Raw genomic sequence first — 27,540 nt, 5'->3', positions numbered from 1 at the left:
GTCCTCTAGGTGAGAGCTGAGGCCTCTGACCTAACTCTTTCTGGCCCCACCCCACCTCTGCTAGCTCTGAAGCCTAAAGTAGCATTTCCCAAAGCTGTCGTGGATGACAGTAGTGTGAGGCACTGTGGGGAAATGTGGGACCCTGCTCCCTGCTCGGTCTCCTGAAGGCGATGGCCAGGACTCCCTGAGCTACAATGGTTTCAAAACCTCACCTTTCCCCTTGATTTGGGTGCCCAGGCAATTACGTAACCAGCAGTCTGGTAGGCACACTCATCCCAAATATGGGGCTCCCAGAAAGAGCGTCCAAGAAATGATTCAGAGAGCAAAGGTCAGCCTTTCTGGCCTCCTGATCCTTATTTCTCCTGTCTTACTCTATAATCCAGGCTGGCCCAGAACCTATGGGTCATGTAGCCTAGGATAGCCTTTAGTTCATGGTGATTCTCTTGCTTCATTACAGAACCATCATGCTTGACTCTAGACAGCTCTCTTTTCTTTTCCTTTTTGTTCTGACATCGTCTTCCTTCCTTTCTTCCTCCCTCTATCTCTCTCTCCCTCTCTCCCTCCCCCTCCCTCCCCCTCCGTCCCCCCTTCCTCCTCTCTCTTCCCTCCCTCCCTCCCCTCTCTCTCCTGAGACAGGGTCTCATATAGCACAGGCTAGCCTTAGACTTGCTGTGTAGCAGAGCATGATCTTGAAGTCTTGATCCCCCTGTGTCCGCATCCCAAGTACCAGGATAACAGGCATGTGCCGTTGTACCCGGCTTGGCCAACTCTTAGTGAACGCAGCGCTTAACTGTTTTGTCCCTTTATTGTGCCACCTTGCCCTCTGCCTAGCGTCCACCCACATAGCATTAGTATAACTCTCAGTCCTTCAGAGGTTATTTGTATATCTGTGACAGTTCCATGTCCACTTTCTATATCCTGTAGGCATCCACCATGCAGAAGGCCTCAGTGCTTGACAGGATGACTGCTGCTAACTTACAACCTACCAGGCAACTCGCTAAGAATGCAGCCCACTTCTCTCTGCTCTGAGGAGACAGACGCTGGCGTGGACTCTTCCTTTTGACAGTGAAGGAAGCTGTGACTCTAACCAAGCACTTGGGAGGCAGAGGCAGGAGGATCTCTGCGGGTTTGAGGCCAGTTTGGTCTACATAGCAAGTTCCAGGGATGCATAGAGAGAGAACCTATCTCAAAATTTAAAAACAAAAGTCCAGTCCTTTGTCTACAGCGGCCCCCAGTCGTGTAGTGTCATGTCCAAGCCCACTTCTGTGTAATTCCAGGGACCTTTATTGTGCTTTAACTCTTACTATGCCATGCCAGCTCTCAGGATCTAGGCTACTGCTGTTAAGTAATGTAAGCTTTAAGTAAGACCTATGGTGACCCTGAGAGCCTCTCCTGATGCTCCCGTCCATCTGTCTGTACACACCCATCCATCCAACCATTATCCACCTATCTAGCTACCCATCACCTAACCTCCGTTTACCTATCAGTCATTTGTAACTCACTCAGCCACCCAGCCAAATAAGAGCCCATCTGTGACATGGTCTTAATAGGTTGGTCTCATGTGCTGAGATCACAAGTGGAAAACACTACAACTGCCAATCCTTTTGTCTTGATCTTTTTTTGTTCCCACCCACTCATCTGTGTTCTTACTTCGTTGTAAGAAGGACAAGAAACAAGGCGATATTAAGATTAAAAACACCAAGCCTTAAGAGTCACTCAGCTGACCTTATCTCCTCAGCACAGAAAACCCAGCTGAAGGCCAGGGCTATCCTCAGTAGAGCCAGAGTATTCTCAAATCAGAAGATCAGGGGCTGCAGAGACGGCTCATTGGTTAAGAGCACTGACTCTCCCAAAGGATCTGATTCAGTTCCCAGAGCCATGTCAGGCAGCTCAGAACAACTCGAGTTCCAGGGGATCTGACACCTCTGCCCTCTGAGGACACTAGCACACACGTGAACACACACACACACACACACACACACAGACACACACACACACACACAATCAGACACATACACCTACACACAATTTAAAACAATAAAAACACATCTTTGCAGAAGAACATCAAATCCGGCATGAGCTGTGTAGGGAGTTCAAGGCTAGCATGAGTTGTGAAGCCCTGTCTCAACAGAACAGAACAGAACAAACAAACCAGAGAAGATAAGGAATCCAGAAAGGAGGGAACAAAAAAAAATCCTTTTTAGGAAATTACTACCACTGCAGAACAGCCTCTCCCCAGAAGCCTGAAAGCATGTTGCCAAGGGCTGGAGAGCAGGGAGCTTCATGGTACTTGTTTCTCTCAACTACGATCCTGATTGTCGGAGTTTTAATTCTTCCCCTGACAAGACTTGATTTGAATGTACCAGTATCCTATTCACCACATCAGCCCCGTGCCTGGCACAGAAAGGACCCCTGGTGTATCTATGAGGCGGAGAGTTGAATGTGCAGTGGACAGAGGTTTGATGGGTGGAGGGAAGGACAGTCGCTAAGCAGGCTGAGTGGCTGGTCACACAGATGTGTGAGTAAACTCCAGCCCTAGGACTGCTGATTCCTAAAAGCCAACAGTAACAGCCGGCAGTGATAAGTGTTGCTAAAAACATGAAGACTTGTGCGATGTTGTTGGGCTTATAAAGCAGCTGCCGTTATGAAGAGTAGCATATCAGCACCCAAGAAAAAGAGGGGCTGAGGAGGTGGCCCAGTGACTGGGAGTGCTCAGTGCTCTTCCAAAGGACCTGAGTCCCCTTCCTAGCAGCACCCACACGGGGCAGCTCATAACTGCCAGTAACTCCAGCTCCAGGATACTTGATGCCTCTGACTTCCATGGGCACCTGCATTCATGCACATATATCCAAACATGCGTGTGTTCATGCGTGTGTTCGTGCGTGTGTGTACACACACATGTGTGCGCACACACACACATACACACACACACACACACACACACACACACACACACCTAAAAATAATAAAACCACCTGGTGTGGTACTGCACAACTTTGATCGCAGCATTGGGGAAGCAGAGGCAGGTGGATCTCTGTGAGTTTGGGCCTAACCAGGTCTACGTAGTGAGTTCCAAGCCAGCCAAGACTACAAAGTGAGATCCTGTCTCAAAAGTAAACTTTAAAATAAACACACACACACACTAAAGAAAGGAGTACCACAGGACCCAGCAAGTTCAACAAGTTCATTTGTGAATGTACATCTAAGTAAGTATGAGTCAGTGTCCTAATGGGACTGTATAAACCCACGGCCATGGTCACAGCAGCTTTATTCACTACATCCATTAACACATGAGCCAATTAGCAAAATGTAGTGGTCCAGGTCATGAGCATAGCTCAAAATGTATTCATATAGTGAAATGTTATTCAATCTGTAAACGGGGAGAAATTCTGGCATGTGCTACATGGGTGAATCTTGAGATATTCTGTTATGGGAAACGAGCCGGTTATAACAGGAAAATTGCAGTATGACTTCACTTACCAAAGGCACCTAACGTAATAAAATTCATAGAGACAGAAAGTAGAGCCAGGCGGTGTTGACGCACACCTTTGATCTCAGCACTGGGGAGGCAGAGGTAGAGGGATCTCTGAGTTCAAGGCCGGCCTGGTCTACAGAGCAAGTTCTAGGACAGCCAGGGAGAGTTCCAGGACAGCCAGGGATACACACAGAGAAACCCTGTCTCAAAACAAAAACAAAAATCAAAACAAAACAAAAGAGAAGGAAGGAGGGAGGAGAGAGGGAGAGAGGGAGGGAGGGAGGAAGGAAGGAGGAAGGAAGGAGGGAAGGAAGGAAGGAGGGAAGGAAGGAGGGAAGGAAGGAAGAAGGATGTAGGTTGCCAAGGGCTGCCAGGTTGGAGGATGGGCACGGGGTCTCAGCTTGGCAAGATGAGTTCTCGAGACAATGGTGCGTGAATTTTTGTTTTGTTTTGTTTTGTTTGAGACAGGGCCAAGTAACCCATAGCCCTGAACTCACTTAGACACTGACCTTGAGCTCCTGATCCCCTATCTTTGGTGTCCTGAGTGCTACAATTACAGTCACGAACCACCGTGCTCACATGCCCAGCGTTTGTGAATGTATTTTACTACCCCTTATGCCCTTGGATAATTTAGGTGGGTAGCCTGACAGTGGCATTTGCCACCAAGCATGACAACCTGACTTTGATTCCTCAGAACCATGTGATGGAAGGAGAGAACTCACTATGATCTCCATGCCTGTGCTGACACATGCATAACTACACATAGATAGATAGATGATAGATAGATAGATAGATAGATAGATAGATAGATAGATAGATAGATGATAGATAGATAGATGATATATGGATAGGTAAATGAAAGATAGGTAGATAGATGGATATATAGATAATAGATGGATAGATAGATATAAAAAATTTTAAGATTAGGATGGTAAATTTTTTTTTCTTTTTTCTGTTTTTCGGAGCTGGGGACCGAACCCAGGGCCTTGCGCTCGCTAGGCAAGCGTTCTACCGCTGAGCTAAATCCCCAACCCCCAGGATGGTAAATTTTATACGATATGTATATTTGTGATACCTTCAAAACCTCCCCTAACTATGTCTAACCTGTTAATTTGTTTGTTTGGTTTGGTTTTTGGTGTGTATGTTTGTGTATATGTAGATGTTCAGCAGAGTGTGTGCACATGCAGAAACCAGAAGAGGACTTCAAGTATCTTTCTCTTTTACACTCCACCTTTTTCTTTTCTTTAAAGCAGAGTCTCTCTTTGGACTTGGTGGTGCACACTTTTAATTTCAACACTTGAGAGGGGGCAGGCAGATCTCTGTGAGTGCAAGGCCAGCCTGGCCTACATATTGAGTTCAAGGCCAGCCAAGGCTACATAGTGAAACTCTATCTCAGAAGAAGGAGTAGGAGAAAGGGAAAGAAACTGAACCAGACGCTCTCCCATTTTGACTCGTCTGGCTAGGAAGCTCTCAGGATCCGCCCTAACTGCCAGAGTCACAGTGGTATAGTTGGTAGCTATGCCTGGCTTCTTCTGTAGGTGCTGGGGGCTACAACTCAGGTCCTTATGCTCATGTAGCAAGCAGTCCTACCCACTGAGCCTTCTCCCCATCTCCCCATCTTTGTGCCCACTCTGCTTCCTTTCTATTGTTGCTACTCTCATCTGAGCCTCCATTGTGTCTTGAGTTAGGAGAGCACTACAGTGATGCCCTTTTTTCTAAGTGCTCTTCGCCTAGATCCTGTCCTGTCTCTTGCATGTCTGTTCTCTACCTAGCAGCCAGCGGGACATTTAAAACTGGTCCAATTCTACCTCTTAGGCTGTGGCGGGGGGCGGGGGATAACTTGTTTGAGGTTAGCCTGAGTATATGATGAGATCCAAGAAAAAGAGACAAGGACAAAGAGACAGATAGACAAAGGAAGGAGGAGGAGAGAGGCAAGGAGAAATGGATGAAAAGGAAAAAGAACCTTCCAGAAGGACAAAACTGAAAAAAAAATCTAGATTATAAAAAGGAGAACAAACACATGGAATGGTGCCAGATGTCGTAAAACAAACAAAGAACAACAAAACCCTGTAATAGCCATAAGACAGTAGGGAAATGCTTTCAAATTTATAATGGACACAAGGGTTTTTTTTTCACTGTGAAATGTGACACAACCAAACTGCTGCTCACAGGTGAGAGCACAGAATAGACAGGAAGAGAGAAACTCCACACAGCACAGCCGTACTTCACCTCCTGGGTAGCCACTCTGGAGTTCCTGACACGTCTACTATAAGCTCCTCCTGGGCTCTCTGCATACAGTGGCTCACTCTGTCCTTATAATAAGTCTGCAAGTGGGTGTCATCACGGAAAAGTTAAGACACCCCTCACAGCAGTCTGGGCTCTTACGCCTCACAACAGTGTTACTGAGAAGCACATGGGAAAGGTAGACTAGGCATCCAAAGGACACACTAAGGCTCAGCAGAGCTGTGCCCTGGTCACATGATCATAACAAGGGGCAGGTCTCTTCAGATGTGTTACCATATAACCATGGGAAGCCTGCAGAGATGTGAGCTGTTGTGTTGTGAATGGCTGCTGTCAAACGTTCCTCCACACAGCCTACATGCACATACATATCTCAATCTGGAAGACTGAGCTGACTCATCTCTGCTCAACACCTAGAAGGCTCTCAGTAAAAACAGATGTTTGTGGGGCTGGGGGGATGGCTCAGTGGATAAAGCACTGGGCATCCAACCATGAGCATTCTAGTTCAGATTCTAGAACCCATGTTAATTTTTAGTGTAAGTGGCAGCCCCCCCGCCCCTGTGACTCCAGGGCTCTGAAGGAAAAGACCAGTATTCTCTAGAGCGAGCTGACCAGACATACTAGTGGTGAAAATACATAAGGTGATAGAGGTACCACAGAGTTCCTGCGGGTATCAGCGTCACTGGGGAGGAGGGAGAGGAGAAGGCTTTGCTTGAGGTGCTGTATGTCTTTCACTATGGCAATGAGAACTTGTTGTTTTAAGATGTATTTAAGATTTTTATTTTATGTGTACAAATGTTTTGACTGCATGTATGCCATTGTACCATGTGCACGTGTGGTAGTCATGAGTTACAGACAGTTGTGAGCCACCATAGAGGTGTTGGGAACCATGCTTGAGTCCTCAGAAGAGCAACCAGTGTTCTTATCTGCTGAACTCTCTCCAGCACCTGAGCACTTGTCATTTATAGTCTAAAATTAAGCACTTAAAATGTATTTAAGGCTGACAAGATGGCTCCCACAAGTTGTTCTCTTACTACACACACACACACACACACACACACACACACACACACAGAGAGAGAGAGAGAGAGAGAGAGAGAGAGAGAGAGAGAGAGAGAGAGAGAGATGGGCAGTCGGACAGACTAACTGACTGACTGACTGACTATAAAAACTAGAAAGTGTATTTAAATTTTCACCAAACATAAGGCTATTCAGATCGTGTAATTTCCCTATCCAGTAAGATTAATTACAACTTAGTAACAGAAGACTTCCAGTCCTCTGTGGCCTTCAAACCGTTTTTGATTGGCCCTTTGATGGCCACTTTGGTTTCATGTTGTTTGTGCTGTCTCCTGGTGATCTGTAGCCATGTGTCCTCTGCTGAGGGCTTCCTGCTCTTGTTTTTGCTGTTCCCTGTCCCCATTCACCTCACATGCATGGTCCTTTCTCTTCACTCAGATTTCAGCTTAGCCATTACCCTCTCAAAGACTTCCCTCAACACTCATGTGATCAGGGCTTCCACACACTGATGAGTAGAGGAGGAGAGGGGTAAATTGAATGGAGGATGGGTGTGGGTAAGATGGGTCGATGAGAGAGTGAATAGATGAGTGGGTGGGTAGGTAGAAGGGTAAATCCACGGACGGGTGGATAGACGGGTAGATGGGTGGATGGGTGCCTGGGTGGATGGGTAAGGGGATGGATATGAATGGATAGATTGATGGGTGAGTGGATGGATGGATGAGTGGGTGGGTGGGTGGATGGATAGATTGATGGGTGAGTGGATGGATGGATGGTTGGTTGATGGATGGATGAATGGGTAGGTGGGTGGATGAATGGATGGCTGTCACCCAGGTCAGTGACCCCTTTGGGGTTTGCATATCAGATATTTACATTAGAATTCATAACAGTAGCAAAATCACAGTTAAGAAGAAACAACAAGGGGTTGGGGATTTAGCTCAGTGGTAGAGCGCTTGCCTAGGAAGCACAAGGCCCTGGGTTCGGTCCCCAGCTCTGAAAAAAAGAACCAAAAAAAAAAAAAAAAAGAAGAAGAAACAACAAAAATAACTGTGTGTCACCACAACATGAGGAAATGTATTAAAGGGTCATAGTATTAAGAACCACTGCCCTAGCTGCTTGGTTGGGTACAGCAATGCTGACATACTGAGCACTCACCCAGTCCTGTTCTGAGCATGGTACACACAACCTCAGAGAGGACACATCATCAACCTACTGCAATTCTGTGAAGTGCTTCCATGTCTCAGGTTGACAGACGAGGGGGGCACTCAGAGAGGCTCTGTTGCTTGCCCCAAGGACACACAGCTGGAGAAGTCAGTATTCCACTAAGCATTGCTTTCTTAAGGTGTGGACACAAAGGACAGGAGGGAATCAGTGGAGGATGTGAAGGGCAAGAGACTCTTTTCTTGAGTCTTCTAATAGAATGTTCCAGTAGGGATCGGGGACAGCACCGATACTCAGATGTCTAATAGCGGCAGAGGTGGGGAATGGACCGGAACACCCAGAGACCCTGGAGGAGTCTGAAGGAATTCTGGGCTCATGCCTTAAGCAGAGTGCCATGATTGACCAGGAGTCATTGCTATACCTCTGCCTGAGATACAAAGAACCCACTTGGGACCTGAGCCAGGGAAACCCAGGCTTCCGTGAAGTGCTCACTCCATCTTCCTAGCCACATCCCCACATCTGATTTCAGGATATTTAGGCAACTACATGAAGGCAAAACCGAGGTGGCAAAACTCTTGAAGGAAATGCCAGTGACTCAAACATGAGACTAGGCCAAAGAGAAAGCAACCCTGACAGAGAAAGAGGCTCCAAGCCCCGCTGTGCTTGCGTAACCTGTGCCACTAGAGGGAGCCCTCCTCAAGCCCAGCGGGATTTCCGTCAGTCCTCCCACTGCTGCTGGAAGGGTGAATGGATATGGGGTCAATCGCTCAGACCTGGTTGTTAATCTGGGTGAGGGGAAATAAGGAAAACGTAGGAAGAGATAACATACGTTATCTGAACTTCACCCAGGGACGGTGTATTTCTTACACAAAAGAGGGCATTTGGAAGCTTTTCTAGCACTGGCGGATCTGAAAGAAGCCTGTGCCCTTGAGGTGGACCCTCCCGACAGGACACACTTCCAGGAAACTTATGCTGAGTGCCAGGTGAAGGTGCTCTCAAGGTCTGGCTTCCAAATAAAAAAGCCTTAACTGTGTGCCATCCCCCCATGACAGCCCTGGGTGTGGCCGTCAGCCATGAGCTGTGGCACTGAGCATTTCTCTGACCTTGAGTTTCCAGATGCAGGCATTGTGGAGAATCCCCTCTCCCAGTCTGGAACAAGGTGGCTATGCTTCATGGTTCATTTCAGGTGACCTGTTCCCTCCTCGCCAAGGTTCTGATCACTAAGAGTCTCTTCCCTCTCCCCTTAACTATCTAGAGGGCAAGGCTGGGTTTTGGGGTGGACAGTTGGGGCCAGACCTCTTCACTACCTCCATTAGACTGGAGGATTGGTGTCTGCTGAACAAGGGATGTTCAGAGGCTTTCAGTGGACCCAGGGTCATTCAACAAGGTGGAGTTGGGGGGCTGGAGAGATGGCGGTCATGATTGGAGGCCTTCTGGCATCTACTTAAAGAGATTTTTTTAAAAATTGCTAAGCCTTTTACCAACAGCATTACCAAGCCCCAAATCTCAGTAGTGGCACTAGTGAAAGGCAGTTAGCCACACAGTAAGGAAAGACTTACCAAAGTGGTTTTTGGATAAAGGAGGATAACAAAAGAGTGGAAGAGGTAGGACGAGTGGTCAGGAATGAGCACAGGCACAGGACAGATCACCTGGACCAGAATTCACTTGCCTGGTCAAGCATCCAGCTCCCTACCTGTCCTCACTTATTAAAAAGTCCCTAAGCTACCCAGGTCTAAGTCAGGTGGGGTCCCAGTGCTGAGACAGAAAGTAGACAGAAGTCCTCATCCCTACCTCAGAAGCTACTCACAAAGGAAAATTTAGTTTTCTTCAGTGGAGTCTCGCTAAGTGTACAAACCACATTTAAGGGCAGGTCACACGTATTCCCTGGGTGGAGGACCATGCCGAATGCCAACACAAATAACTCAATGGTGTTTTTGGAGTTTTGTCTTGTTTTTGTTTTTGTCTCACAATACCTTGGGCACTTTTTAAAAACAAACTTTATGGTTTGGTTTTGAATTTTCATGGAACTTCTCTGTGTGTGTGTGAATGTGTGTTTTATCTGTTTTTCTCTCTCTCTCTCTCTCTCCTCTCTCTCTCTCTCTTTCTTTCTTTCTCACTCTGAGACAGGATTTCTCTGTGTATCCCAGGCTGTCCTGGAGCTCACTCTGTATCCCAGGCTGTCCTGGAGCTCACTCTGTAGCCCAGGCTGACCTGGAGCTCACTCTGTAGCCCTGGCTGTCCTGGAGCTCGCTCTGTAGATTAGGCTTATATGTGTTTCTTGCCCTTTTTCTTTGGCTCTTTTTTTTTCTGTTTATTTTATCCTATTCTGGTTTGTTTTTGTTTTATCTTGTTTTATTTTTAAATGCCTGTCTGTTTTCTAATGAGAGAGAAAGAGAAGGTGTGGATTTGGGTGGTGGAGAGAATCTGAAGTGAGTTGGGGGAGGGGGAACCACAATAAGAATATATTGTATGAAAATAAATCTCTTTTTTAGAAAGTCTCCAAGGGGGGTTGGGGATTTAGCTCAGTGGTAGGGTGCTTGCCTAGCAAGCGCAAGGCCCTGGGTTCGGTCCCCAGCTCTGAAAAAAAAAAGAAAAAAAAAGTCTCCAAGGACCAGACAAGGTGAATGAGAAAGAAACTAAATTTGTCCCTGACACAGAAAGAGGCTCAAGGATCAGAGATCAGGCAGATGTTGTGGGATGCAGGGATGACGTAGCTGCCTGCATCTTACTCTCAGAATTCCAAGTAGCTCAGGAGTCTTTTCCTCGCTCCAGCCCCAGGGCATGCTGGGATGAGGGGTGGAGGACCATGTACTCACCGCTATGGCTGTCTCCATCACCACCAATCAAGGAATAGTAGTCATGTGTTTGACGTTGGTATAGTTCTGATTCATAAGTAACCAGCTCATCCGATGGCTGCTGAGAGAGAAAGGTGTCAGAGCCTGAGATCTCAAAAAGACTCCAGTGAGGTTTTCAGCTAAGTTTGAGGTCTGTGACCTTCTTTGACTGGGGCACCCGGGGGCTGCCCAGCCTTTGCTCAGAATCCAGAGTGCCCAGGGACACAGAGGGTAAGGTGGTGGTGGGAAGTTCAGGACAGTGTGCTAAGGCAGTGATGAGGTAGAGAGGTCAGAGGTCAGCAGAAACAGGCTGAAAAAGGGGTGTGTGCAGCCCCTTCCTCTCTTCTCTTAGGATCCACTGCATCGGTCCACACACCCACGCCTGTGGGAGCCTGTTGCCCTCTCCCATTCCCACCAACTGACCCTTCCCCCACATGTACAAATACTCCCTGTGACACACTTATACCCAAACCCGTGGGACTCACTCTCACATGTCCACCCGCTCACTCTTGGGTTCCTGTCTCTGTCTCACACACAGGCATGCTCACCCTCTGTGAGCCCCACAAATCTATACATCTACTCACACTCATAGACACCCACTGTGGGTACAGACACACACACACACACACACACACACACACACACACACACACACGTGCGCACTCACATCCCAGTCATCAGTAAGGTTCACACAGCCTTTCAGAGACAACCACATCCTACTCTCCAGTGCTACATTGAACCCCTCTGCTACAGCCTGCCCCTGACTCCTCTCGCCCTGTTAGCCTCTGTCCATCTAGCCCCAGGCAGGCACAGTCCTACACGATGACTGTCATGTTTGACGATTTGTCTGTACGAAGGTCACCCAGGCAGGTTTTGGGGACCAAGAAACTATTCCTTCTGCCTCTTCCCTGCCCTGTCCTTGATGGGAGACTCCCTGCCACTGTTAATCTCTCTTCCCTCCTCCTGTTCTCTCCTTCTGCCTTTCTTCCCTCCTTTCTCCACCTTCTCTCTCCCTCTCCCTCAGCCTCCTCCATCTCCTCTCTCACTTGCTTGGGCACTGGGATATGCACGCCCAAGCCTTCCCATCAGTCACTGGGCTTCTCCCCACCCCCACAGAATGTGCCCAAGGATTGCACAATCGTTACTGTGGCCTTGCTTGGTGGCCCATCCACTCAAGAGACACTTGGGAAGACTTTTGAGGCTGGAGAGAGGGGCTAAGGAGCTGGTATAGGAGCTGGAGGTCTGCCCTGTGCCCATATCCGCAGGAAGAGAGGTCAAGGGTTGGGGACAGTGGCTTTAATTGAGGCAGAGTGGACTTCTGGGACAACCTCCATCACTTGTGCTTGCCCTAGCACCTTCTCTGTCCTAGGCGGGAGAAGGGGGTCAGGTTTGGCCTGCCTGTCTTCTATCCTGTGAAGAGGTCAGGAGCTGCCTTGCTTCCCTGGGTTTCCAGGCAGCACAACAGGCCTGCCCCTATTGCAGGTCATTGGCTATGATGTCAGGCCTCAGGTGCTACCGAGGGCTTGAAGGCTGGGTGGGGTAGAAAAGAGATCTGTCTCTACTTCAGGAAAGCTGAGTCAGGTGGGCAGGCCCTGCTCAGCCTTTCCTCGCTGCCCCAACACCTCCTAGGGTAGGAGAAATCAAGAGGGTCCTCTCTAAGGGATTCTGGGCTGCCAGTTGCCTAAAGCTGCAACTGTCACTGAAAACAGGAGGACCAGCAGGATCTACCTACCTGCTTGTGGCCCTATCCCTGCCCCACCTTAACTCCAGCCAGGTCCTCTTACTCCAGCCCCAATCTCCGTCCCATTCTGGACCCAGTCCATCCGTCACCCAACTTCTTATTGAGCTAAGTTCTAGCCACAAATCTAATTGCAGTGCTTCTGCTGTATGCTACAGCCTGGCCCCAAGAAGACCGTCTTGGTCATTGCCCCAGACTCTCAGGTCCATGTAGGCCCAAAGCCCAAACACTTGGATCAACAGCCATTCTTCTACGCCGGGCCACAAAAATGTTGGGGACCCAAGGGTGACTTAGAGTTCTAATAGCCTTTGTCTCAGGAGCCCACAGGTCATGAGCTGAAACCTCTCCTGTTGCCTCCAAAGGCTCCTCGGCCGGTCTCCAGATCTCCTCATCCATGGCCTCTCCGTAGCCGCGCTCGCCACCTTCACCCCAGTACCCTGCCCTAGAGCTCGGCCTGCCACTGAACCCATCTATAAATAGCTGTTCAGGCCCCACCGATCACAGCCCCACCATGGGGCCAGCCGGCAACCCTCAGCCCGCCAGGGCATGCTCTAAGGAAGCCAATGGCCCCTCGCTGGGTCTCAGACCAGCAGCTCCAGGGAGGAAACACCAACTTCCCACTGATAGGGAGCCCCGGAGGGCAGCGGGTGGGCTGGTGGGTCAGTGGGCAGATGGTCACACATCCCAAGGCCCGAGGCTGGGCTGGTAGCGAAGCCCCAGTACTCACAGGGGCGACGAGGGGAAACCCTTCCATTTTGCACGCCTGTAACATCCAGCTGAGCTCCAGGTTGGTCAGATCCCCTGCTTCGGTGGGGATCAATGCGGATCCCCCTCAGGACCAGGTGCCCCGTCGGGGGGGCTGGACGGTCGTGGGTCAGACGCAGGGCTCAGGCCTGCCCCCTGAGCTACAGGAGCCCTGGGTGAGCCCCCTCCCTTGACATTGCAGGGCCAGCACAAGTTCCTGATTTTATCGAAGGGCCTGCCACTGGGAGATAGTCCCCTTGGGGTGACATCACCGCCCCAGCCCGTTTGCATAAATCTCTTGCGCTACAGGAAGTCTCTGGCCGGCTGAGGCAGGTGGTTCTCAAAGGGCAGCCCTGGGAAGCCAGGGGGCCAGGCCCCCTGCCCAGAGGAAACTGGTGCTGGGAGGGAGAAAGTCTAGCACTACCACGGAAGGCTTCTACTGCTCTGGCCCGCTAGGCCTTGCTGAGGCTGTCCACTCTTCTTTTAGCCTAATAATGCCGATTTCTTCTCAGACCCCTATGGTGGCCAAGAGCCACCCCTTTGGGGGGAGTCAGAATAGTGATAGTGTGGGTTCCTAATTTCTAAGGTGAATTTGGCAGGTGGAGGACTTTGGTCCCAAGGCTGCCAGTCTTGGCTCTTTCTGTAGGCCCTGCAGTATCAGCTAGATGGCCCTAAACCGGTTAGGGCCGACAGTAGACATTGGGTCTTGCATATTGTATCTCTTTCTGGCCCCTCAAATGGGCTTCCCTTCCAATTGGTAAGGATCATGGCTTTTTATACTAAGTACCACAGATAGTGTTAGATCCCTAAGGGCACCTCAGATTTCCCAGTTTCTCCACCCCGTGAATGTTACTATGTAGACATCCTAGTTTATAAACCTTCCTGCACGTTTCTCCTTTCCTCTGTTCTCCTATCCTTATCTCTTTCTGATTCTCTGCTCATCACTCCTGCCGTCTCAGCAGTCATCCCTCTACACATCTATCTGTTCATCCAACTGCTCACCTCTCAACTGTCAGTCAATTCATCCCCTCACCCTTGTGTTTAGCGACATGCTCCTACAGCCACCTGTCTGTCCATCTGCTAACAGTTTATATTTTTATTTCTTTATCCACTATATAATCTCCTGTCAATCTGGTCATCTGTCAATCTGTCCATCCACCCATCCATCCATTATTTATCTATGCATACATTCTTGCACCCACAGATCCATCTATTCACTTAATCTATATATCTATTCATTCATTAGTCTGCCTATACCTATCCATCTCCCTGTCTACTCACCTACTTATCCATCTAACTCCTAAGCTACTTTTCCATCCATCCATCCATCCATCTATCCATCAGTCTGTCTACCCATCCACTCATCCACCCACCCACTCATGAATTTATATACTATCTAGCTATCATTTTTCCATTCGCCACCTATTAATCAAACCTATTTACATATTACATATCCATCCATCCATCCATCCATCCATCCATCTGTCCATCTGTTCATATATACATGCATGCATGCATGTTTCTTCCCAATGTTAACCAAGTTCTATGCTGAGTTCTGGGGAAAATGAAAAGGTCTCCTGCCCTGCAGTCTGGAGAGTAAAACAATCGTCCTGTTCCTCCACACACACCTGTCCCCCTCTTCACACCTCTAGTGAGTTTACTCTGTTGAGAGAGGATGCTTTTGTTTCGTTTCGTTTTTGTCTTTTTGAGACAGGGTTTCTCTGTGTAGCCTTGGCTGTCCTGGAACTCACTCTGTACCTGCCTTTGCCTCCCGAGTGCTGGGCTTAAAGGTGTGTGCCACCACCCCCTTGGCTAGGGAGGTCTTCTTGATTAATCAACTTCCTCCTGTGTATACTTTAACCTCTTGCTAAAGGTTAAAGTATATGTAAAATATATACATAAATGTAAAACTTGCCTGACCCTCCATACACCCAGTAGTTTCTTACTGCCAACAATGTCACCTCCACCTCCATCCTCTTCTCTTGTAGACACACTTGGGAGTCCCCAGAGGGTCAGGCCCCTCCCTGAGATGAGGGTAGATACAAGCCTGCTCTATACCAGCAGCTGTAGTTCCTCATGCCTCCATCAAACAGGCTCCAGGTGACTCTGTTACAGGGAAGAATGGGCTGGGATGTGAGAACCAGGCCCTGATTGTTATTTCAGTCATTAATTCCTTGCTTTGGATTGTTTTAGTAAGGTCTCGCTTGTGGTATCCCAGGCTAGCCTGCGACTTGCTGTGTAGACCGAGCTGTCATCAGATCGTATTTACCCTCTCACATTTACCTCGACAGAGCTGGAGTCCCAGGAGTGAGCCCATGCCAAGCCCTAAATTCTTCCCTCCTTCCTTTCTCCCTTCACTCCCTCCCTCACCCCACCTTGCTTTTGTTAGGATCTCTAGCTCAGACTGTCCCTGCACTTTTTTATGTAGCTGAGAATGACTTTGATCGTTTGATCCCCCTGCCTCCACCTTCAAAGTAGCAAAGATGTGGGCCGCCACATCCAATTGCTAGTTTATGTGGTGCTGGTGATTGAACTTGGGCCTCTCATCCCCAGACCCTAGCTTGTTCTCTTTGTGAACATGTTTATCCATTTCCTCATCCCTCCAGCTACAAACATTTCCCTTGGTGATTTCTCTGTGCTGGACCTAAAGGTAGACAAACACGAATGAGACCTGCACAGACCTCAGGAGTTCACAGGCCCGTAAGAGAGATGTGCAGACAGACTGTGGGGCTTCACGGAAACAGTGCAAGAGAGAGCGGTAGCAGGTACAAGTCATCTGATCAAGGCCACACAAAGGACACCCTGGGAGTACCGTGCAAGGGATATCACAAAAGGCAGGCCTGGCTGAGGAGGCAGTCTGAGCGGAGGTAGGGAGTCAGAGAAGAACCTGGAGCAGTAAGCTGCCATCACTGTGGCTACAAGAAAGGCATAGGAAGAGGGCAAACCTTTACTGCTAAGCCCAGGAGCCTGGGCCAAAAATAACACCATCAATGGAGTTTTGTTGGTTCTAAGCAGGGAGTGTGAGATTTTGTCTTATGTTCACAGACCAGGTAGGCTTTGTCCCCAAGGCATAAGATTCAAGGGCCTCCAGGAAAATAATTGTCCCATTGTTCTATGTCTGCCCAATGGCAGCTCATAAAAGAGCCAGGGTGTCCAGAAAGATGACAGAGAGATTTGCGGCTCTTGCAGAAGACCTATGCTCCACTCCCAGTACCCACACGGTGGCTCACAGCTGTCTGTAACTCCAGTCCCAGGAGAGCCAATGTCCTCTTTCGGCACATGTGTGCTGCACATACTTAGGTAAAAGTCACTTGTCCGCATAAAATAAATAATTCTCAAGTTTTTTCTTTCTTTCTTTCTTTTTTTTTGTTTTTGTTTGTTTGTTTTTTGTTTTTCAGAAAGAGTTTTCTCTGTGTAGCCCTGACTGTCCTGAAACTCACTCTGGAGACCAGGTTGTGCTTAGTGTCCTGAGTTCAATCCCTAGTACAAAATAGACCTGGGCAGTTGGGGAGGGGTTCCCGTGTGCAGAACACAAGGAAATATAAGACTAAACTCTCTAGAATGTGTGAACTAAGGCCCACCCTCTGGATAACAGTGTCCTATGGTTGAGCACACTGGAGCTCCAATAGGCCTCCAAGGCCTCTTCCCCTCTCACCTCGAGAGACCTGCTGTTATTAAAATCCCAGAATCCTAGACTCTAAGGAAGCCCAAGTCAAACCTTGTGCCTCACAGAGGGGACCCAGGGCACAGAAAGGCTCCTAGCCTGACCCCGGTCACTAAGAGAAACACCTGAGACTGTGGTGGTGCTGAGCTAAAGGCACCTTCCTAAGATGCTTGCAGCTTGCAGTGAGTTTCATCCTCTGTGGGGTATTGGTGCCATGATAGTTTCAAATCGTGAGCAATAGAGGAAGTCTGCTAATGCTAACCCAAGTTAGCATCACTTTTTAAAAGACGCTTGGATGCAGTAAGAGCTCAGTTGGTTGAGTGCTCACTTGCAAGGGTGAGGACCTGAGTGCAATCCCAGCTCCTACATAAAAAGCAGGGAATGGTGGTGTACTTTATAAACTCAGTACTGAAGAGGTAGAGACTGGAGGGATCATCCTAGCCAAATCAGTGAGTTCAAGCCACGTGAGGAAACCTGTCTCAAAAATCAATGTCCTAAGAAACGGTAGAGGTTGGTAAAAGAGGTTGACTGTTTGCCTCTACATACATGGATGCATACATATATGAGTGCACACACACACACACATACACACACACACACACACACACACACACACACATACACATATACACGGACAGACATGCACAAGCACACACACATACACATGACAGAGAAAACTGTTGGTTTAGGGGTCTGGGGTCTCTTACCAAGCTGGATGTATCCTTGTGATCGCATGGGACGAAGACAGCAACCTAATAAACCAAGGCCTATCAGATCTATGAAGCAGACAGGGTCACACACCCTATGGATAGAAGAGTGGGTTCAGGTTTCCCAGCAGGAAGAGGGGCTCTGATACTCCAGGAAGGGAAAATACAAAAGCCAAAGGAGAGAGGAGAAGCTGGCAACAGGCACCTTAGGGAAGGAGGGAAGGGAGTGGGGGAGAAGAGGGGACACAGAGGAACAAAGGAATGTGGGGCCTCAGAGAACTGGTGGTCAGGAGGTGAGCAGATCTCAGAGAAGGGAGTACACCCCAGCCTCCTTCCTTTCCAGAAGAGAGTGTCCTGGGCTTTCTGGAGGTCACCAGATGCCTCTTGCTGGACAGTGCTTTTGACTCACTCTTGTTGGCAGGAAATTGATTTGGAACCAAAATTATTGGGGCCTCAGGGAACAGAAGAGAAAAACAAAGTTTTAAATTATTTTTATTGTTGAGTTGATGATGTAAACATATGGTGTGTGTGTGTGTGTGTGTGTGTGTGTGTGTGTGTGTGTGTGTGATCTGCACATGAGTACGAGTTCCCCCAGTCATCAGAAGATGTCAGATCCTCTAGAGCTGGCGTTACAGGCACTTGTGAGCCACCTGATGTGGGTGCTGGGAACTGAATCTTTGTCCTCTGCAAGAGTAATAAACTGCCTTAACCACTAAGCCATCTCTCCAGCCCTATACATGCATCTCCTACCCAGAGACTGGGTTTCTCTGGGAAGCCCTGCTGTCCTGAAACTCCCTCTTTAGACCAGGCTGGCCTCCATCTCAGAGATCAACCTACCTCTGCCTCCTGAGTGCTGGAACTAAAGGCAAACACCATGGCCTTATATACATGCGTTCTGAAGTTAAAACACGTTGTGTTTTTGTTGTGTTTGATGGGGCAGCTATGTGTCCCATAGCCCAAGTGTGGAGGTCGGAGGACAACCCTGTGGAATCGGTTCTCTTCTACTGTGTGCGTTCCGAGGACTGAATCCCCTCATCTGCTGAGCCTGTTGGCCACCCTTACTAAATGCATTTCTAACTTTAAGCATTTCCAACTTGATTATTTTACCAGGATGTAACATGGTAATACAAGACAAAAATGTAGTTTGTTAAAAAAACAAAAACAGGTCAAGTGAGATATCGCAGTGGTAAAGGTCACCAACGTTGACAACCTAACTTAGATGCCTGGGACGCACCTGGTGGACGGTGCGAACTGATTCACAAATGAGAGCTCCTCTCACCTCCGCACATGTGCATAGCTCGCATGCACGCCCTCACCGCAGGCCACGATGCACACACACTAAATACATATAAAAAACGTATTTATTTTATTGAGATAGTGTCTTGTGATGGTTATCCCCAAATTCCTGGGCTCGAGTGACCCTCAATCTCATAAGTAGCAAGGACTACAGCTGAAGATGTACCCCAGTGTTTAGAGTGCTTCCCTAACAAGCGCAAGGCCACGAGTTTGATTCCCAGGTACTGAAAAACAGAAAAGAACAAACCCAGCAGCGAGGCACTGAATGTGTGTCTCCCCGTCCGGCTGTGTATCTGCAGACCATGGGACACCATTCATAAAACAGAGTACAGAACATACGTAGGGGCGGCGAAAAATAACTGTGGGGTTAACACCTGGGACATAATTACCCGGGCGAAGACATGAACATCAGGTCTGGGAATGGAGCTGTTAAAGAAAGCCAGGAGAGAGAAGCCCAGGTTGAAGCAAGCCCTAGGTGCCCTCCCCTCATTTCCTTCTAGAAGGAACTGTACCCTAACTTTATTTCCTTGATTTTTCTTTCTGTCTTGCACTGAGGCTGAACCCAGGGCCTCACATAAGGCAGGCAAGTGCTCTACCACTGAGTTGTATCTTCCTGGCTTCCCTTTACAGTTTAATATGAAACAAAATGTCACTGAATTGCCCAGCAGGTCTGGAACTTCCTGCCCACCCCCAGACACACACTCATCTCATTTTCTCCAGAAGCTGGGATTCCCAGCCTGTCCCTCAGTCCTGCTTCTTTGTGGTACTGGGGATTGAAATAAAGGTCTCGCGAGTACCGGCCAAGACTCAGCTACAGCCCTGTCTGCTCTTCCTTATAAACGTGTCTAGATGTACATTCTAGTTCTTCGCTTTTATTTATTTAATGTACTCGCTTACTTACAATTGACCCATGCCGGTCTGGTTAGCCTGGAACTCCCTCTCTAACCTAGACTGGCTTTCTAATTTATTTTCATAACAGAAAATGATAGAGGAAACTTGCAGGAACTTGGGTATCGCCCCTGTGGCCCGTGTGGATGCATGTTGCTGTGGTTCTTGTCGTTGCTGGATAGTGTCTCGTGGTCACGGTTTCTATAACCAGGTCCTTATCGATCTGGGTTATTCTTTCTTTATTCTTTTTTTTTTTTTTTCTGGCCTTGAACTTACAGGTCTTCTGTTTCTGCTTCCCGGATGCCACGGTCAGAGGCTCGTACAGCTCTGTTCAGCCATCTTTCTCTGCTCTAACTGGGACTGCTGTTGATAAAATACATTAGTTTATATGCATGCAGGGATATGTCTAGCAAAAATGCCTAATGCTTGAATTACAAGGTCAAAGGGCAGTGCGTTTTTTAATTCTGAGAGATGATAGACAGATAGCCGTTGCCCTATCTCCCTCAACTAAATTGCACCTATTTTTTTTTTTTTTTTTTTGGAGCTGGGGACTGAACCCAGGGCCTTGTGCTTGTTAGGCAAGCGTTCTACCACTGAGCTAAATCCCCAACCCCTAAATTGCACCTATTTATCCTTCTGTTCACAGCACACATGATGGCGCCGATACCCCCCCCCCTCAACACTGGACAAGAGGCTGGCCTGAGAGTGAGTGACAGGGAGATCGGGCAGCCTGGTGGTTGTGTATCCCTTTGTCCCCTCTGGGCTGTTGCTGATGGGGGTGGGCAGGGTGTTAATGCAATCGCAGAGTAGGCTGGCAACTGGAAACAGACAGGAGTCCTGAAATTACAGACCCTCAACCTCCGTAGCCTGTCACTTCAGCCCAAAGGACTGAGAGGTAAGAGCACTCCTCTTCCTAAGCACAGAACCCCAGGAGCTGTGGCAAGATGCGTGTGAAAACACAGACCTCCCCATCAAGGGCTGGGAAAGTTGACCATAAAGAGCCGAGCCCGTGTACTGAAATGGCCGTCTTGCAACTTCCTCTCATGGTTGAGACACTGAGAGAGGCTCCTGGGGCCCCAGCCTGTGTTACTTGGGCCTCTCAGCTCCACAAGTTTTGGTCACAGCACTGGGTTGGCTCTTGAGAGCATTAAGATAGTCAAAAATATTTACTTGGGTTCTCTAGCTGCCAGGTGACCAGAAGAGGCGGGAATCTTCCTGCCCACACAGCAGGGACAAAGAGATGACAAACTGTAGATGTGTGGTGGCTTCCAGGGCCTGTTAGAAGCAAAGTGGCCACAGAGAAAAAGATCATGCATCTGGGAAAGGGGGCTCCCATGCTGGAAGTTTGATGTATTGCAGGAGTCAAGCAGGGCAGAGGGGTAGATTTGAGCAAGCCCTGGACACAGGTGAGGGAATGAGTGCACGGGGTTCCCGAGAGACATGTTCCAAGCACTGGAGCCACCCAGTGTCAACACTAGACCATCAGATGTGGGAACAGCCAAAGAGCCCTAAGAGCAGACCCAGAGGGGAGGTCAAACAGGGCTGGGAGCTGGAGTTTGGGCTTGACTCTGATTGTGGGTACAGTGGTGGGCAAGTACAGTCTTGCTCAACGAAATCTGAAGTCACCTCCATTATCATCCCCTGGTAGCAGGCAACTGAGGCTCTGAAGAGGTTTTACATCTTTCGGAATTACTCAGCCAAGCCAGAACAGAAAAGGCAGGAGAAAAAGCCTCCCACGAGTGCTTTCCGAGCACTGTGGGCAGTTGGCATTTATTAAGGCTCTACTCTAGCTCCTCCGGCCTCCCTGTGGTTCCATGAGGCAGGACTTAGCAGTCCTATTTTGCAGGTGAGAGATTGAGGTCAGAGAGGTGAGGGTCATGCAGTGGGCACACACGTGGCTGGGGATAGGGGTGGGGGCAGAGGTGCCCGCAGCTCTGAGTGCCCTAAGGCCTGGACTTCTGCAGCTGTCCCACCTCTTGGCTTCTTGTGTCTCTCCCTACCTGCAAGTCTTCCTTAGCTCTTGCCTGTGCAGAACTGAAGCTCACACCTTGGAGGCCTGAGTTGGAGCCTCCTACCCTGGGAGCCTAGCTAGCCCTACCCCCATGCCAACCAGAAGACACTACTCAACATTCCCAGAACCTCTTTCTCAATCTCCCACAGGCCTTGCTCACAGGCTCTCGCCCTCTTCCACACCCAACTGGACACTCCTCCACATGCCTTTTTTTTTTTTTCAGTTTGCCCTGTCTTTCCCAAGCCTTGCCTCAGTTTCTCCTCCTGTTCTATTCCAGTTCCTGGTCCCATATGCCCCAGTACCAGTGACCAAGAGATATGAATCTCCAGATCAAGCCACACTCCCCCGAATCTTTTTGTACCCCGTCTCCTGCTGACCAGGCCTGCAGATGCAAGTGCTCACCTCCTGGCCACATCACTCAGTCTCTGGCACCTCAAACCCACCGCCACCCACAGCGACTTCCGTCTGCTCACCACGGGCAGCACCACACCCCCAGCTTGCTCACCGAGGACAAGAGCTGCTTCCCCACTCAGGCCCCCTCCTCTACGGAGCCCCCTGTACCATCCCATCTCTAAGCTCCACGGAATCCCCCCACCCCACCCCTCGCCTCCCCATGGATTGGCTGTGTAGCCTTCTGAGTGCCTTCCCGTCTCCAGAGCTTGGTCTCAGCTCTACGGAGAGACGTCAACAAGAACCACTTCCTAGCCCTGTTTCCAGGAGTAAAAGGCTACTCAGCGTGGGCTTCTTTGTCTTCTGCCTACGCTTTCTGAAGCCTGCAGTGTGACTCCCATCCCTATGCATGGCTGAGCCCACTTCCAGGGACCTCAGGCTCTTTGTCCCCAGATGGGAGCAATAACAGAAGATACCTCTGGGAATGGAGGTGGGGATTTCTCTAGGCTAATGAAGGCCGTAGGCACTGAGTCTGTGGGACACGCATGCCTGGCTTCTCAATCTGGGGAAGAAGACTTAGTCCTGTCCCCAGAGCTCAGCATCTTGCTTAGTCCTCAATCCCCCAAGAGCTCCGAGAAACGGAGCCACGGAATTGGAAAAGAAGAGCTGGGAACACCTCTCTCTGTTTAGGTCCCCACCAACCTAAAGGTGGTGTCCATGAACCTCTGCTCTAAGAGAGAGCTAGCCCGGAGGGCCTGGTCTAGAGCAGGGACCAGGATCAGAGGAGTGGGTCCTTTAAAAAGAGGGAAAACTAAGAAAGAGCTCATGTGGGCCCAGCACACTTGTCTTTTCAGTAAGACCAAGGGCAGCCATTGCTTCTGCTTTATAGATAAGCAATGGGCTCATTTCAGGCCACACAGGTAGAAAGGGGCAGGTTTGCCTCCCATCCAATATCTTGTTATCTGGGAAGCTGCCTGAGGGTACATGTTTGGGGGTTTTGTGACAGGGTGAATGGGGGGTGCTAAGTGGAGTTTCTGAGCTCAACTTCCACTCTATGGGGCCTAAGGTCAGTGTGCAGCTACTCAGGCCTCCCGGCTTGGGTGGGAATCAGCCCGGTATGCTGGACCTGCAAGGAGTTAACTTAGTGAGGGGCCTGAGTGAATCAGACACTCCGCAGGCTACAATGGAAATTCCCTGTGCATGGTGTGTGGTCACCCAGAAAAGGGAAACGGTGCTTTTCAGAGCAGAGGACAAAGGGGGCTGGAGCCTGGGAGCAGACGCCTGCCCGGGTGGGGCTGGCAAGGGTGCGAACAAGGAGACCTGGCCTCTGGCTCTGTTCAGGCTCTGGAAAGAGGAGGGCGGTGAGGAGCTGACATACATTCTAGGATGCGTCTGAGGGCCTTGGTAGGTTGGTAAGGGATCCAGCAAAGTCAAGAGCGAGGAGAGACACCCAGACTGTGAGAACCACTGAAGCTGAGGCATGGGCATGTGACTTAGGGTGGAGATCCCACCCTCCTTACTTTCCTGTCAGGCATGGGTCATCTCAAGTAACCCCTCTCCTGTACCTCCTTTGCCCATCCCAAACAACCGTCACCGCTCCTCTGTTCCTCCCACGGCCTTCTCTTGATGTTCTTGGGGTTTTGTAGCTCGTCTGCCCATTGGATTATAGGTTCCTGGGGTCAAAGGATAAGTCTCAGCTGTAGAGACACTGGGCACCTGACACCGGGCTGGCATGCATACTAACTAAGTGTTTGTGAGGATTCAGAGAGGACAAGTAGGCCTCAGTCAGCTGTCTGTGGACCAAGCAAATTCAGTCTAGTGCCTTCCTCAGCCAGGACATGGCAAGAAAGGAGGACTGGGTGAGCGGAGAAGGCCGGTGGAACCGGGCATGAGTAATGTACGAGCCAGGGAAGGTGACCAGCTCCGTGCACGAAGGCCGGCTTTCTCCTCGGGACATCTCTCTGTGTTCTTGTTGCATCTGGGAAACATCTATCCTGCGAAGAGGGAGACTAAGGAGTGGAGCGGGGCAGGCAGAGGAGAGGCCATATGCATTGAGATGCTTTTGAGCAGTGCACCCTTGGATGCATGGCTTCCTCCGTGGCCTCTGTTTCCACTTTATGATAGATAAGGAGATTGTTTTGTTTCCAAGACAAATAGATGACTGTGTGCTTTAAGCGGCTGTATCCATGTGGGGAGGCTGTCTACCCTCAGTAGAGGTTTTCCTTGTTGTTTTTGAACCAAAGTCTCATGTAGTCCAGGGTAGCCTTGGATGCGGTTCTTGCTAGAGACAACCTTGGGCTTCTGATCCTCTTGCTCCGTGTGCCCCATGACTGTTCATATAGTTCTGAGGACCAAGCTCACGGCTTTGCGCTAGACAAGAGCACTACCCACTGAGCTACATTCCCAGCCTCAAAGTAATGGGTTTATGTTGTCAATCATTTGTCTTTTTTGAAGTACTAGTTCCTAGGCAGTGCTGGGCTGTGGTCTTACTTATCTCAACTCAAGTCTGGACCGCACAAACGCCTGTGCCCCTCACGAGCCTGATCTGACAAGGGGCTGAAATCCAATTTGAATAGAGTGATGGCAAGGGCTTCTTGTCAGAAAGCATGGCTTGTGAGGGCCCCAGGGACTCCAGTACCACCCAAGCCTGCAAGATCTCTTGACCCTTACTTGTCCATTGTAAAGGTTAGGAGCGGCCAGAGAAGCCGCCCTTGGGTGGAGGCCAGAAGCACTGTGGCGGCCATTGAGGTTGGAGCCTTTCCAGGCATGAAAGGGAACTGAGAACTGTGGGAATGTGTTTGTGCAGCCCAGGGTGAGCTGAGGTTGATGGGAAGGAATGGTTCCAAGAGCTCTGATTGTTGGGGTCCTGGAATGAAAGGATGGTGACCCCCAGAAACGTCCTGTGGGAGTTAGAGGTCACTGTGAGGTGCTTGCAGGTAATCTAGAGCTGACCAGGCAGTGGGAGGTTGGGGAGCTATGTGGGGAAGGAAAGAGGAAGCCATGGGGAGAGGGGGCTGGGCCAGTGGGGATGGATGGGAGTGGGGGCTGGGGACCTGGAGCCACTTTGGCCACAGCCACTTCACTTCTCCCGGTTTCGGTTTGTAAATAGCTGCCCGTCTGGCTCTGTGCAGGCGGAATGTGCCCTGTCCCTCTGTGACCTGTGTCCAGGGAGGCTGGGGTCTGAGGGGCAGGCAGATGCTTAGGCCTGAGACTCGAGGCTCACCCTCAGCTTTCGGTCTGAGTGGGTGGGTTCTGACGAGCCCAGCACTGGGCAGCCCAGTGGTCACTGAGGTAATGCAGCTGGCCTGGAGGAGCTACAGAACTTGATGACCTGGCCAGATGGCGCTTATTTATAACTGGGCCTCCGTGGCCGGGACAGCTGCTTTGTCGCCAACTCAGCACTCAGGCAGGCCCAGGGCCTGGCCTGTAGAGGCCAGGCTGGTCCAATGGCCCCTTAGCCTGAGTCTCAGGGCCAGAGGATCCTGAAGTTTCAACTGGGTCCCTCTTCTGTGACTAGGAAATCTTAGGATTAGAAGGGAACTTCCTGTGAGGCACGCATCTCAAAGCATCCTAGACCAACAGAGTAGTTAGCTAACTCAGTCCACAAATTGGTCAGTGGCCAGGGACTTGACCCTCAGCCTCATTCAGAGGTCCTCTGCAAATCCCTCACAAAGTCATTCTCTCCAGTTCTCGGAATACCAGCCCAGAAGCAAAACAGCTTTGGGAAGAGGCGATGTCAAACCTCAAGGCCTGCCCCTAATGGCAACACCCCATCTCAGCCCAGCAAGCAGGCTGACAGATGGGGCCGGAAAGGGTCTCTCCCAAGGCTCTTGGGTCATGCATATACCATATGGGACTCCATGCCCCTGGGAGAGGGGAGCCCTGCATCTGACCACTAGTCTTCTGAGGAAGGATGTTGGGGCTGTCAAACACCTTTCCAGCATCTGCAGGGATAAAAGTGTCCCTTTTGGGTCAACTACACACCCACTATTGTTCCACCAACACCAGGACTTACTTGGTTCTGGTAGGACCCACCTGCCTTACATTCTTCTTGTCTCTACGATTTTCCCTTCTGCCAAGGTCTATGCCCAGCTCTACCTCTGGAGGGCTCAGCTTCAGTGCTGTCCCCAAAGCTGTGAATGTTGGGACTAGGGCCATGTGGGTTACAGATTTTACATCATGGCTACCATGACACAAAACCAGAAACCAAGGGCTGGAGCATGGGAGAGGCAGACAGTGGCTTTTAGAGACACAACCAAACCCAGAACCATGTGTCCTAGCACTGTAGCTGCTGACCTCCTGGGCTCTCAGGAACCCATTCATGCCTGACCTTTCCCTTGGCTGAGCTAAGACTAGGACTCCTGCTCACCCACTGTCCAGATCTTAAGTCTGAGGGTGGTGGGCCCCTCACTCCCTTCTGGGCAGGGTCAGAGTGCCCAGCCTGGAGCCGCCCTGGCTGCAGCTGCCCCTGTTTCCACATCGGCAGCAGCAAGGCCGGTGCCTGAGAAAACAGGAAGCGCCCAGTCACCACAGGAAGCATGTGTGCACTGCCTCCCCACCCCCTGCCCATTGCAAAACGCCAACAGCCCCATTACCACAGGCACCACACAGGGCCTGGGAGAAACGCTCCTGCCACCAAGCCTGCAGAGGAGCAGACAGACCCTGGCTTTCATGTGCAGGGGTTAGGCTGACGTCCCGTTGTGACCTAGAGGAACCTCAAGTTTTCTGGGCCCTCGGACCTCAGGCCATTTTTCTTCAAGGTTCTCAGTCTACTACCCAAACTGGCCTGAACCAGGCCTATTGTAGCTATACTTAAATCAGATTTTGGAATCAGGGGTCATAGACAGCCCATGTCTTAGATACAGTATTTGCCTCTTGGAGACGCCTGGTCTTCAGACCCCTAGCCAGGCTCTATTTCTGAGCCTTACCAAGGTTGTTAGCCTTGAGCCTGCTATCCCCACTACTCCAGATAGCCTGCAGCTGTCAAATCTATACCTACTTCACCCTCTGTCCAGAAAATACTTTGCCCACCCTGAGGTGGCCTGCTTTGAAGAGGCCATGGCCCCTCCCATCCTACCCTGCCTACCCCACTCACCTCTCATTCCTGGTCCCCATGCCCTGCCCTTGGAAAGAGATGGTAGTCCAGTAAGGCTGAATCCTGGGGCCTGGGGAGGCCTGTGTTCCTCCAACCCCGGGGTACAGCAAGGAAAAGAGAAGAGAGCAGAGCATTTCATGGCTATAATAAATCAAAGGGGGAAGTCGGAGCAGGAGAAATAACAAACTTCCCTAGCCTGGGTACGGGGACCTGCCAGGCAGCAGCTTGGGGCACCCATAGCCTTCCCTCCTTCCTCCTGCCTCTCCAGCCAGCGTCCAGATC

The 27,540-nt window shown here is 50.0% G+C and overlaps 1 protein-coding gene and 2 long non-coding RNA genes across 6 annotated transcripts in view; 1 reads left to right on the top strand and 2 right to left on the bottom strand.

Moving 5' to 3' along the window:
* Spi1 (Spi-1 proto-oncogene) overlaps positions 1-13,390 on the bottom strand; it is an 18,696-nt gene extending 5,306 nt beyond the window's left edge. The window contains exons 1-2 of one of the 2 annotated variants that reach the window (NM_001005892.2): positions 13,191-13,390; positions 10,708-10,804 (exon numbers count right to left, since the gene is read on the bottom strand). In NM_001005892.2, the coding sequence (NP_001005892.1) occupies positions 10,708-10,804; positions 13,191-13,235 (142 nt within the window). In that variant the 5' untranslated portion in view covers positions 13,236-13,390. Of the gene's footprint in view, positions 1-10,707; positions 10,808-13,190 lie in introns of both variants that reach the window. The other variant, XM_006234532.5, reaches the window with a different exon arrangement.
* LOC120101909 (uncharacterized) overlaps positions 1-22,513 on the top strand; it is a 27,184-nt gene extending 4,671 nt beyond the window's left edge. Inside the window, exons 2-3 of one of the 3 annotated variants that reach the window (XR_010064848.1) lie at positions 925-21,608; positions 22,051-22,513. This is a non-coding gene — a long non-coding RNA (uncharacterized LOC120101909). Of the gene's footprint in view, positions 1-924 lie in introns of all 3 variants that reach the window. The other 2 variants (XR_005502948.2, XR_010064847.1) reach the window with 2 other exon arrangements.
* LOC134486120 (uncharacterized) lies at positions 18,081-27,540 on the bottom strand. Its single transcript, XR_010064846.1, has 3 exons — positions 27,259-27,540; positions 20,039-20,125; positions 18,081-18,916 (listed from the first exon to the last, which is right to left on the bottom strand). It is a non-coding gene; the product is annotated as an uncharacterized LOC134486120 (long non-coding RNA).

Source organism: Rattus norvegicus, chromosome 3 (assembly GCF_036323735.1).
Source record: "Rattus norvegicus strain BN/NHsdMcwi chromosome 3, GRCr8, whole genome shotgun sequence".
Lineage (NCBI taxonomy): Eukaryota > Metazoa > Chordata > Mammalia > Rodentia > Muridae > Rattus > Rattus norvegicus.
Note: the sequence above shows the minus strand (reverse complement) of the source record. Positions and strands in the feature narration are given on the sequence as shown.